This window comes from Haemorhous mexicanus, chromosome 5, assembly GCF_027477595.1.
Source record: "Haemorhous mexicanus isolate bHaeMex1 chromosome 5, bHaeMex1.pri, whole genome shotgun sequence".
Classification (NCBI taxonomy): Eukaryota; Metazoa; Chordata; class Aves; order Passeriformes; family Fringillidae; genus Haemorhous; species Haemorhous mexicanus.
In genome coordinates, this window is record NC_082345.1 from 69,276,925 (window position 1) to 69,290,541 (window position 13,617).

At 42.5% G+C, this 13,617-nt stretch overlaps 1 protein-coding gene across 5 annotated transcripts in view; it reads left to right on the forward strand.

The window, feature by feature from the left end:
• The window catches only part of FRMD4A (FERM domain containing 4A), a 275,296-nt gene that overhangs the window by 211,426 nt on the left and 50,253 nt on the right, over positions 1 to 13,617 (forward strand). For all 5 annotated transcript variants that reach the window (XM_059847481.1, XM_059847480.1, XM_059847479.1 and 2 more), the window contains exons 8-11: positions 74 to 157; positions 6,787 to 6,852; positions 7,071 to 7,128; positions 8,917 to 9,003. In XM_059847481.1, the coding sequence (XP_059703464.1) occupies positions 74 to 157; positions 6,787 to 6,852; positions 7,071 to 7,128; positions 8,917 to 9,003 (295 nt within the window). The remainder of the gene's footprint in view (positions 1 to 73; positions 158 to 6,786; positions 6,853 to 7,070; positions 7,129 to 8,916; positions 9,004 to 13,617) is intronic.

Genomic DNA, 13,617 nt, shown 5'->3' on the forward strand with positions numbered 1-13,617 from the left:
AGCTAGGTCAAGTCATATCAAATATTGTGGTTGTTTTCTTGTAGCCTGATCCTCCTTTTGAACTCTCTTTCAGCAATGAAGTTGTAAGGAATGAATTAAAGAAGCTGCCAGCCCTTCCAACACCAGCGCTGAAGGAGCATCCTTCCCTCGCTTACTGGTAATGTATCACTCTCCACAGTCCTTGTGCAGGCCCTGGCTCTGGCAGTGTGGTCTGAGAGTGGAACTGGGGTGCAGAGATTCCTGCCCTCTGCCTCTGGGTCTGTCACTGACCCTTTGCATGACTTAACACAAGTAGAGCTACCCTCCTGGGCCTCAGTTTCCCCATCTGCCAAATGCCTGGCCAAAAATCCACTGTAAGTGTGCAAATGTCCCAATGAAATCAAGAGGCCTAATGTGCCATTTACTTTCACAGCACTTTGCATTCATGAAAGATTTTTCCCAGTTGGAAATGTCAATGTTTTGCACTGCCTTGTTTTGAGTGATTCAGTTTCACCTTGTAAATCCTCTCTGTGTGGCATAGCTGAACTCATCTCCTTTTATATAAACTCAGTGTTTGGAGGTGGATGCTTGTTTGCTCTGTCTTTATTGCACTGAAAAACAAGCTCCAGGTAGGAGCAGGGTCACATTTAGATTTTGCATGCCACACACATAGATTCTTTGTGCCACCCTGCATATCCCTTTTATCTGTGCAAATAGGAAAGAATTTGGGAAAGACTTTTCATTAAAGGGGAGATACTTTCACTCCATTTTCTGCTTGTTGCTCTTTCATGTTTGCCTTTAAAGCATTAGGCTGTAAGCCTGGGGGTTGGATTGAGCTTCTTTATCTAGTACTCTTTTCATTTCTGCATTTTGGTAATCTGAGGATGGCAGGGGGAAACAAATCAGTTTGTAGGCTATGATGTCAGTCCTTCTCTTTGCCAAAAAGGTCATCCTCTTCTCCTAGCATGGCTACAACAGTGGAATTAACTGTACCTAGTGTCAAGTCATACGCAAGCTCATCGTGAGGTCTCCTAATCCTTTTCTGAGAATACAAGGAGAGATTCAGAGTCCCCAGCTGAAATTAGGATCACTGACACAATAACTGCGGATCATCACAATCTCCTGATATTTCTCTCTAAGAACCAAATCAAATCTTCATGAAAAATGATAAATGTAGGCTGCCATCTCATTGAGGGAGAATGGTCTTCCTCTTAGGAGCATCTCTTTTTCCAAAAACTACTCCATATACTCAAAAGCAGTACATTTCCATGTGGCCTGGCTGACTGACAGACTGGGAGCTCAAGCTGAAAGCCATCTCAAGAGGAGGAGTGGGAACAAGTAGGCACTGACAGGGAAGGCAAATCTGACCCTTCAGCAACATGGCCTAAGGTCTTAATAAAGTGCCACATAGTGAGAAGAGCCATGTAAAATCCTCGTGCTCAGAATATGAGTATTTGCATTTATACACAAGGTACAGCACTTGCAGCTGTACTTAATTTTGTGGGGGGGTCTCACATGACTGAGAACAGGTCACAGGTTGGGAAGGTGGTGTTGCCAATGGAGTAATAAAATCAGAGGCTACAGTCCTGTGACTCCCTTGTGATTTCATGTCAGTAAGAAGCTCTAAAAGACCTCTTTAACATTAGTAGTTCATTATTTTTTAATGATGGCTTTTTTCTAAACACCCTCTGAAACACTTAATGCTCTCAGGAAGCATCTGTTGGTGAATCAGACAAAATTACAGATCAAACTTCAGTGATCTAAGGGAGCAGATTTTTAAAACTGTGTTCTCTGACACTTCTTCACATCATATGCAGATTATGTACCAGGTGCAGATTTCATCCAAACCTTTTCTGTGAGCAATCAGTTTTATTCTGCAGTTCTTCAGCATGAGTACAAGCAGTCACAAGTGAATATCCAACCCTGGAACGAAACTTTTAAAACATTAAAGATGGGATGGGTAATGGCTCTAATTAGTTTAAAGCAGACAAACAAAAGCACTTTGTACTATATTTTTATCAGCTGAAGTGGATTAAGAGATAATAAAATAGATAATCAGGTAAATACTGTGATACCTTTGGCAAGATGCTGTAAAAGATCTTCATAAAATAATACATTTCCATCTCACACCATTAAAAAGCATCAGCTGTTGCACCTTCCAAATGTAGCAACACCTGTGGGATGAGTCCTGGATTCTTAGATCAGCACAGTTTGTGCCTCTGATCCCACCTCCATGGAGTCTCCTGGTTCCATACCCTTGGTGTAGGCCTTTCCCTTCACTATAATCTCTTGCAGCTTTCTCCAGGTTCAGAATAATCAGTTGCACATCTTATTCTCAAGCATCTTTTGGCAGCTCTGATTGCTGGTGAAGAAAGGAGGGGCTTTTTGGTGGGTTTGTTTCTATTTCTTTCAAGTGAAAGCTGAGCTTCTGGTCCTCCTACACAGTCCAGGAGTTGAGGCCCTGAGTTTTGATTTCTCTTGGCCATGCATGGAAACAGACAAAAAACCAATCACAGAGACTGAAGGGAACCTTTAAAAATGTGTTAACTCACAGTGCTCCTTTCCAGACACTTGTCATTGCATTTTATCTCATTTCAGATCCTCCCTAACAAGCAAGCCCAGTACTCAGTTGTCAGTAATAAGGCTGATATGAGGTGCAACAACACAAAAGTGAAAGCTAGATTGGGATTTTCAACAGACCAGACTTCTCCCAGGTTCCCACTGACTTTGAATGCAAGCTTGTTTTTAGCAACCCAAAGCATCAGTGTTGCCAGAATACCCACCTCTGAAAATGTCAGCTGAAAATCACTATTTAGTGATTTTCTCTGGTTCAACACAGACCTGAAGCCCTGGTCCAGCTCTTGGTTCCTTGGCCTAAAAGGTGCTGGTGGCTTCAGAGGGACAGCATACGACTGCAAATAAAGACATTATTTGTTCAATAATGTGATCAAAGTGGAAAAGTCATGTTAGAAACAGAATAACACTAAGGAACAGCAATGAATGCACAGCTATTTAAAACAGCTCAGTGTACTGGGAAGAGAGGGAGGGAACAACTCACTTTGAAAATCTGGATCTGATGATGAGAAACTCAAGGCCTGCATTTGCTTGCAAGTTGTCTCCTGTCCAGTTCTATAAGCTGCTGGGACAGGAGGGATTTCTTGTTACTTCTAAAGATCTTTATCAGAGTTGTCTGCTGCAGAATATCATCCATGTATTAATTTCTGCAGCTTTGGGGGGGAATGTTTTATGAGCTGGCAAACAGACAGCAGTGCTTCGGCAGCCTCCGTGTCTCTGTCTCCACATTAGTTAAGCATCCTCTGCCAGCCCTGCGCTGTGAATGAGTTTCTGTGTCACCAACACAGCAACAAGGCAGAGCAGGGGGGGGAGGAGACGTCAGCTGGTGGTCCCAGCAGTGTCCCAGCACTCTCCCAGCTGTCAATAGCAGCATGGCAGCTGCCTGGAGATGAACAGCTGAAATGATAGGGGAGCATGTTTATAGGCTCTGCTAATGCTCCTTCTGACCCGTGAATGATTTTGCTTGTTTTCCCTGGCGTGTGTTGGGCTTAACCCTCCAACCCAGAGCTGGAGGCAGAAAGCAACCTCTGTGCTGGATGATCCTTCTTGCACAGGGCAGTGGAAGGAAAAGGAAGTTCAGAGAATTGTTAGAGGAGGGACTGTCACACAGACTGTTGTAACTGTGAATGTTTTTCCAGTGTGGACATTGCTGTCTGAGCTAGGTGCCCTCAGCTCCCTTTGCTGTCAGCAGAGAGAAGCAGCAGTAACCTCCTCCCAAGGAATCTGTCCAAAATAGATTGGATGAATTGTACTCTGGAGTACATGCTTCTTTCCCCAGTGACAAGGCCAGTGCTGCAGGAAGGTGAACGGCCACAGATCCCACTCTTAAATACGGCTTGATTGATATTTCAGGCTTTATATTTTTTGTTCAAAGGAAAGAAGAAACAAAGGTGACACTTGCCTGGCACTTAACATCTGTAGACCACAAAACATTTTACTAAGAAAAATCATCTGTACCCTAACAGAACAATGGGGTTATAGCATTGCCTACATTTGCTTAGAACTGGGTAGAGCCTGGACTATCCCAAATTTCTAGCATGGGTTAAAAACACAACTCTTTGTCCTGCTGTTCAGGAAGGTCCCTGACATCTGATCTGTCCTTTTGAAGGAAATGGGGCATCAAGTGGCTTCCCTACCCAAGGAGTATGGTCTAGGAACATATCAATTGCTTTATAATAAGAATTTGTAAGAAAGCAGAGCACATCCAGAATCACATTAAGTAATCAGCACGTCCAGGTACATCTACTCTTTCCATGAATGGCAGCACTATGAGAGCTTGATCTGTGCAATAAACTGCACAGAGTGGAAAATAAAGCTAGGAGTGTTTTCCACTGAAGAAACTCCATTATTTTCTGAGAAGTCACTCCTGGTTTGTTCCTGTCTGAGACAGAGGAATTGCATCCACATGTAATCATGGTTTTAAGAGGTAATTTCAAAGTGCTGTAAGCCCTCTCTGTCTATCTTTTTTATTAAGAATGATGTTTTTTGGAGATCTTCCAATACTGAGCACTCATGTAATTCAGTTATTGCTCCAAAAGTAATCCTGTTTATGATAATCATGGCAGGAGACCCAGGCTCTGCCTTCATGTGCACACCCATAACATCTGTGGTACTTGCTTGGATCAGTGTGCTGAATATGTTTCATAGCTGTAGAATTTAGAGATCATTTTCTAAGCATTAAAATGATTCTGCGGGATTTAATGGGAGAGCTGGACCATTCCTTTACCCAGGTAATGTGTCACTGGCTCAGTCAGCACCCTGTTCCTGCTGTGGCCTGCTGATGGGACAGCTCTGAAAAGGGCTCTTTTATTTTTGTAGGTGAATGGGGGAAGCCCCTTGGTGAGTGAGTAAGGAAAGCAGTTAAATAACCTCTCAGATAAACATCAGGCTTGTGAGGGAAAAGCTGGCCCTGCTGACAATCTGACACTGTCTCTGAATTGCTCTTTGCTGCCTTCACTGATGTTTTTGTTTCTCCTTTCTCTCTTCATCATAGGCTGCACAATCCTCAGCTCCCCTGTGCCACTTCTTTCTAAAAGCTGTTGTGGCTCTGGAGATTCTGGCTCTCTCTCTAAAAGAGGTTCTGTCCTCTCTGGCACAGGGGTGCAAATGGGGAAGGCAGCAATTAGAAGAAGATGCAGTCCTGTTAAGCTGGGCTGGTGAAATGCTTTGCAGTCCTCCACAAAAGCCCCCATGGGCATCTCTGAGCAGTCGTGGTGAGGTCATCTACCATCATCCCACCCTGCTGTGCTCCTTCACACTGCCTAACAATACAACTGGCTTCAGTTCTGCCTGGGGAAGGATTACCACGTAGTGGGCCGCTGAAAGGCCCCATTAGGGGGTCCTGCTGGATCCAGGAAATGCAGGGAAGGAGGAATGCCAGTTCACATTGCCCTAAACCACATGCAGCATGGTGGCGTGGGATAGACACAGACACAAATGGAAGCTCATGCAGGGCCAGGTGGGGAAGGCACTAAGGTGGCATGAAGGCACTTAAGGTTTCCCTCCTCTTGGTCTGGCAAGTTCTGTACAGAATCTCCAGGGGACTCAATAGATTCCCTGTCCTTGGGAATCAAAAATAAAATACAAAATAAAGAGCAAGAAACTGGTTTTAAACCTGAGGATTTCAGTGTTCTGTCATGCTAGTGTAGCAGAGAAGGTCCTGTGTGCATTATATTGGATCCTTGGCTTATACTTTGCCATGCTGTGACTTTGCTAGCACAGCTGATTGTATGTTTTAAATAGCTCTGCTGCCCATTCACTGGAGAAAAATGAGTGAAATTCTTTAAAAGTGAATTTATATGTGTCTCTCTGTCATTTGGATCATGCTGATCTCTCTTGGATGCTCCATCTCTACTGTTTATTGGCACACACTCTGAATTGTTGTCTGACACAGAAGCCCACTGGTGTGGAACAGCTCCATGGTTCACCTTGGAACACATGATGACATAGTTCATGTCTTCCTAAAACATAAAATGATCTTGGTCTCCAACAAGCTGTTGGAAATGGGCACCAGCTAATGCCAGCTTCCAGTGCTTAGCCAGGAGTTGCCTGGGGGAATGAAGTTAGTATAACTCTAAAGTAAGCAAAGGCACCTGAATACTTTAGGAGTAAAGAAACTCAAGTTTGAGTGCCCTGGAAATATCCCTTGTCACTGGTGTTAATGTTGCCTCTGTGTACAGTAGGAGAGGCTACACAACTCCCTGTGAGAGAGATTGCTCCAGAGTACTGCCAATGGTGCACCTGCAATTATGCAATTGCAGTGAGGAGGAATCTGTCAGTCTTAGGTCTATGACTGGCCACCAATTTCTGACACTTCTGCCCATCTTTCAGGGGACATAATGGGCTTGAAAAGAAGTTACAGCAGTTAGGACAAAGCAGATCTTGAGCAGCTCCAACACAAATCTGTTTGCCCTTAGTGTAGAATTGTGGGTATCATTTGTAGGTAAGGAAAGGAGTGCAGAAAGGGAAAAGTCAAGTAGGTACCATGCTTGTGAGGAAAAAGGGTTCTTCCAGAGACCCAACTCTTAGAAAACCATTTTTGTTCTCAGTCTGTGACTCCCCACTTGTTTACCCTGCTCTGCACCAAATCCCCTCATCTAATGGTTTTGCTTGGCATCTTTTGATTCCATCAGTCAGTAGCTGTTGTTAACAGATGTGTCTCTTCAGCTTTTGACAAGATTTTTAGTCATGATAATGCCATTATATAAAACATCCAATTTTTTTCCTTTCCAGTGAGGATAGAGTCATTGAACATTACAAGAAACTAAATGGTCAGACAAGAGGACAAGCAATTGTGAAGTAAGTGAAACAAGAATTATTTCTTTGTGACCTTTGTTTTATTATGAAGTATTTCTACAGAACTGTAAATACAATATGTGACTATGCTTCCCATCTCATGCTTCCCAATGCTTCATTTTAAAGTATTTCTTGGCATAATTATTTATTTATCGAAGTTTTTTTTCAGATCATCCTCTCAGCTTCTCAGATGTGTTATTCTTTTCTGTGTTGTTTTGCAGTTACATGAGCATTGTAGAGTCCCTCCCAACATACGGAGTGCATTATTACGCAGTAAAGGTACGTGCTACAAGAAGGTCCTTCCCTGAATTAAACTCTTGTTGGAGAGGGAGGGACAGAGGTACAAACAGCCACCCTGCTCTCAGAATACAATACACTACTACTAAAGTCTCGTTTTCACTTCCTGAGGTAGGATAAACTTATTTCAGCTGTGTGTGCATGTTTAGTAAATACAGTTCCAAAGAGGAAAATCCTGTTCTTGGAGATAAAACTCTTGCAGTCCTATTGTGCTGGAGTGTTCAGCTCAGTCAGCAGCATGGCAATGCCAGTGAGCCACCACCAAAGGGACAAGCCAGATACATCTCTGGCAGACAATGCTTTTTGTAGCTCCAAGAGGTCAGATCTTTCCCAGATAGCAGATCCATGAACACCTATTTAGGGCCAGCCATGACCTGCATACTGTAGCTCCCCTGGCATATGTACATGGATACAGAGATTGTGCATCATTTTAATGCCAGAACAGTCTTGTACTCTAAAGACAGGTAGCACATTCTCATACCCAAACAGCTCTCCACTTCTGTGTGGACTTCATGCAGCTATTGATGAAGTTCCTAATTTCTTTTGTCTAATGATTTATCACCAAAATGTCTAGCTTCATATTGTTATTATTATTACTTCCCTGCCTGACCAGCTGTGTAGGTTTGAGATTTTTTTAAGTAGAGAAATCAATAAACATGGAAAGAAAGCTAGAGCCACATTTCCCAGAGCATGTTCCCTCATTTATGACCCCTGAATTTTTGATGTGTTTTATCATTATCTCTGTGCATAGATCATTTGGTTTTTCATACATCTGTAATATCTTGTACACATATGGGGTACTATAACAACACAAATATCTGACTGTACTTGTCTCAGGAGATGTGTTTCTAGTCTATTCCTGCTAATAGGATGCAATAATAAAGTTATTATTATTTTGCAAAAAGCATTAGCCTCCTCTTTTCTCAGAGGACAGGATCTCTGCAGCACCCTTTGCATCCAGATCTCTTGGACTACTCTAGATCAAGAAGAATCTAGTGGATTGGGCTGGATGTTCAATACTGCAAAGATTTGAGAGCTATTCCAGTGAGCTCCCCATGGTCAATAAGCAGCAGTGAGCAGCAATGAGGCAGCAAATATTGCACATAATAGGGTTTGCTCCTGCCTGATGTGGGGGTTTGGTTTTGCTGTGTTTTACCCTGCCATTCTCTATCACATTAACAGAACAGATGTCATTTCATTGAGGACTTCAGCTCAGTAAATTGCAGAGACTGGGATCAGATATCAGCCATTACTCCATAAGGACATTTTATTGCACACTCAGACACAAAGCAGTTGGGTCCGAGCCTGTCAGACCTTATCACTTGGTAGCTCTCAGATCCCATTACTGCTGCATTTTCAAGACTAATGCTAAAATCCCTCCACATAATTCAAGTCAGCTGGGTGATTCGCTTTCCTTCCTCTCCAACCTTTGAGTGTTCAGACTGAATAATTTACAGGGAAGAGAAAGAGGATGCACCACTGCACAAGGGACCCATGTCAAACCTCCTCAGCACCCCTGACAGCATTTTGAGTAACTTGATCACATGTGATGTATTTTAAATTGTTTTATATGTCATGGCCAAAAGTGAAACAGATCTCTTCTAAGCACTGTGGAGCTTTGTGACTTGCAGGAACTCAGCAGGGGGAAATTTAACAACACCCATTCAAAGATACTACATAGAAACAAATCTTCATCTTGAGCAACAACACAGGAAATCTCCAGCATTTCCCCATCATATTCAATATAACTCCCTCTGTTTTCTCTTTCAGGACAAGCAGGGAATTCCATGGTGGTTAGGACTTAGCTACAAGGGGATTTTTCAATATGACTACCATGATAAAGTGAAACCAAGAAAGGTAAGTGCTTACTTTTCTACCAAGGTCTGGGCTTGCCACACATGTCATAGCTTGAGTCAAGGGTGTGATGTACACCAAATGCTGGCATTGATTCATGTGATTTTTGAAGGATCTTTGTTTTCTCCCAAACTTGTCTCAATGTCTGCAAAGAATTAATGGACAAAAGTAGGTCATAATTTATTAAAAGTTGTGGGGTTTGGAGGAAATAAGTGTCACTTAATCTTGCAATTTATGTTTCTTTTTTGTGTGATTCATAAGACATAGACAAGAACTCAAGGGCTGATCCTCTCAGGTGCTGGAGGCCTTCCATTCACTGGCAATGGTGGATTGGGGGTGTTATTGTATTGTCAAGCCAGAAATGATCTGAGAGAAAGGGATGAAGAGACAGGAAAACTGCTTCCATTTATTACAAAAAGAAAATTGCATGATTTTCTCAAGACCAGCAGTACATTTGATAAGAAATTATTTTCCTAACTGAAGAGTTAATGTCAAGGTAGCAGGGAAAGCTGACTTTTGACACATGCTTCAAAAAAAAGGCACAGGAAATTTCGATTCTTGAGCTCAGCCTATGACCTGTGTGTTCTGATTTTCCCACTTAGAATGCCATCTAATATAAAAAACCTCCTCCCTGAGCACAAGCCCTGCAGGTGGGAATGTAGAGCCTGTTAGCAACAGTGTTTGTTGCACTGCAGACCTGTGGAGACATCAGGAGGCAAGGCTTCAGGCTGGCTTGTAGGCTGCAGAACTGGATGATTTGGAGCAACTCGGCAGCTCTTCTGTGGATGCAAAAGCTTCCACAGTGAATTAAGTTCTGTATTTGTCTTTGCATTGTTTCTGTACCAATTACTCTTTCACCTCCTCTGGTCACATACAACTTGGATACTGCCTGGTGCTCACAGAGAGCATCTTCTATTAAAATTATCTAGAATCAAGATTTTGGTAGAAAACTGAACTGCTAAGGAGGCAGCAAGAGACAAGAGGGGCTTCAATTAGCCTTTTTTTCACTGAAGGCTGTTAATGGAACTTTTATTCATTAAAAGGAAGGACAAGGAGAGTAAGGAGGTCTTCAAAAAGACTAAAAGACACATCTATTTGGGATCAATCATTACCTGCAGGGCAAGCCATCTTCACATATGGTAGTTTAAAACATGCCTAGGCTAGGTGTTTGCACCCACATATCTCCAGTAGTGCCAACCCCCCAGGGAAGACATGTACTTAAAAGATGCCTTCAAAAGTCTTAGGAATACAAACATTTCTTTGGAAGAAATTAGTGCCCTGCCATGACAGGACTCAGCCTTTCACACGTTATAGCAATTACTGTCATCCCTCTTGGGATGAGAGGGTTGGTGGAGAGCACCAGAAGGAAGGAGAGGAGAGATCAGGTGCTCTGACTGCATGAGAGGAGACACATTTCCACCAGAAGGGTCAAGCCTCCTTTCTCAGCTTTTCTACTTTCTCTTCTCAACTGATCAGGGTGATCTACTCTGTAGCATTGGTTTTGGAGCTTGATTAAATCTTGGCCAGCCTCTCTGTGTCCCCACTAGCTAGCCTACCTCTAGCACTCACACTGCACCTCAAATCAGAGGCTTTAGGCACCTCTGATCCTTCTTCTCCAAGTGTAACCCTAAAAATATAGGTTGGTTTTCTCTTTTTTGGGAATTAGTTTTTTTGGTCTCAGCAAATCATGTAGGAAATCTAGGAGACCCAAAACAATGGTGCTGCCTTATGTATAGACCACTAAGAAGTGTGGCAGAAGTGGTCATTTATCTGTGAGGAAAGGTTGGGTGGGAAGGGAAAGCAGGAATTTCCAGGCTTGGATCTGTCCATTGCCACAGATCCAGAGACCACAGCAGTGAAAAGACAGCCTAGATGAGCATTTCTCTGCTACATGATGCTTGCAAACCCCATCTGTTGGCAGAGCTATTCCAAAATGAACAGCCTAAATCAGGGATGGGACTTGAACAGAGTGGCTGAGGCTTCATTATTTCTCCATGGAGTGATTTTACCTTCTGTGGAGCAAGTAAAAAGACTTCTTACCCTACACAGGTGGTAAAACCCCTCTGGCAAGAGGAGATCAACTGCCTCAGTGAGGCGTAGTGTTTAATCCTCTTGCTAATTAGATTGTAAAATTGGACTCGATAACCCTGGTATCTGGGAGCAGCCTGCCACAGTATCTGATTCATTTCACTGCACCAGCATGTGCTGGTTCAAGTCTTTGCTGTGCAAATGGGAGGGGTAAACTTTACTGAACTTTCTGCAAGGTAAAATTAGTGGGGGAGGGGGAAAGAGGTTGTGGTTTTTCTGATCTTTAATATTTTGTTCCTGCAAACTGCCGATGCCAGAAACAAATTGAAAACTTACAATGGAAAGATAAGTCTCCCTGGAAAAAACACAAGCAGAAAATTTTAGCAAGAAACCAGCTGAAATCAAGACATTTATATTAAGTGCATATAAAAACCTTGCTTGCTTGTCTTATGAGGGAGATTGTAATGTTTTCCTATATGTCATCCTAGATAGATTTCCATGTTTCTTGTGCTTATGAGTAAAACTGTAACACACACTAAGCTGAACCTATCTTGGGCGATCCCATTAGCAGTCACTCAAAACCATGATTTCATTAAATTGCTGGAGTAAATCAGCCGTGTGTTTCTAGAAAACTAACCAGGTTTCTCAACAAGTTAGATGAGACTGGAAAGGGGAATTGAGGCTGATGCAGGGCCAGAACATCATCCTGCTTGCACTGTTCTCACTCAGGCATCAAGTTCTCCAGCATTACTGGGGATGCAGCTGAGATGGGTATCTGGCACCTAGTCCTGGGTGGTTCAGGTGGGAATGCAGGGCTATTAGACTGGAATGTAGTTGTACCTAGACTGCAGAGACTAATGTGTCTCTGTGTTTCTATTTTTATGTTCCTTCCTGCCTATACTTGAATTTTGTGGAAGCCCTGAATCTACCCAAAGCCATCACTTTCGAGTGTCATCCTTTTTCCTCTGTTGCTCACAGACTCAGCAAGGCTTCCCCTTGAATGTTGCCTGGTTTAGTGCAGATTTGGTCCCTATGAGTTATAATCTGCTGGCTGTTCATTCTTGGGTATAAAATAATTGCAAAAGTTTTGGTATACTACACAAAATCCAACACTCTGAGGAAGAACAAGCTGAACAACAAGAAGGGAGTTTCAAGTGTGGAAAGATGGCTGCTGTCCTGCCAACATATATTGAGGCATTCTGGATGCTGGGCTTGCAGAACTGGTGTCATTTGTGTAGAAGCAGCTCACAGCTTCCAGGGTGGACAGAATCCATTTCCCTCTATGTTAAACTTAGTTTCTACAAATGCTTTCTTGTGAAAAGACCAAACCCATCATTTTCAGTGAAGGGTCATTAGAGGGTTTTTTGCTTGAATTTCAGAGCAACTGGAGAGAAAGCCAAGTCACTGCAGCAGCCCTATGTGAGCATTTGTCTGAGTGCTGTGTCCATTTTAACCAGCCCACAGGGATGTGACTCCACTCCATCCCCAGAGACCTGTACACAAAGAGCCTCAGCGTAGCCTGGAGCTGTGAGATCTGCACACCCAAGTAGTAGCACTAGGCATATCTCTGTTGTTCTAGTGAGATATTCCCACTGATTTAAGAGCCCAAAGGCATTTTTTTAGTGCAAACAGCTTAACAGTTAGTAAACAATTAACTCCAAGCTGAAGAGTGAATGATTAACAAAGTCAGCCAAAGGACTTCCATATGGCAGATAAAAAGACAGAAAATGTTTAACTTGTCACCAAAAATAAAATTACCTTAAAGGAGAGTCTGGAAATGTTTAGTTGCTTTGTAAGAGATATGGCTATATAGTGTTATCTCATTTTCTTCTACAGAAAGCTAGTGGCAATGAAACCTAAAGTGAGCCTTTTTTCTCAGACTCATAAATATTATCATTGCTTACATTATCTGGTTACTGAAGAGAACCCAAAGGGAATAAAGGTTTTTAGAAATAAAATAAAATGTGAGGCATCACAAAATTCAGCCATTAATGTAACTTGACAAAAAATTTCCTTATGACAGCTACCAGTTTCTGCCATTTCTTCTCAGCATTACCCTTTCTCTGAGATTAAATGAAGCATGCTGTGAGAATGTTCTGTCACTTTCCGTAAGGTCTATGCAACAGTCTTTGGGTTCTCATGTCAAAGAATTTGATTTTTAATTAGTAGTGTCGTCATGAATCCAAAGCAAACTTGGGCTGACCTCCCATTTAAACATGCAAAAACAACGGGCCAGTTGGACCCATCCTACCAAGCAATGCAGAGCTCAAGTAAATTCAGTAATTTCAAGTGTCTGATCAGAGAAAAATCACCTGCTTGTCAAAAGCATTAGCAAAGTAATCAGCACATTAATTGTGTCCAGAAAGTGAAAGATTGCTGTCCAATGCCACTTGGCCTTTTCCAAACAACAGAGATAGAGTGAACTTTCCCAATTCCAGAGGCAAAATGAGATATTTACACAGGAGGAGCAATAGCCTAATTAAGAGGTGCTTTATTGCAGAACAAATAGATCCTCTCTGCTTTAGGGCATAATGAACCATTGTCAAGTCAGTAATTGCATTGATGGAGTGGTTAAACTTGTGCTTCCTG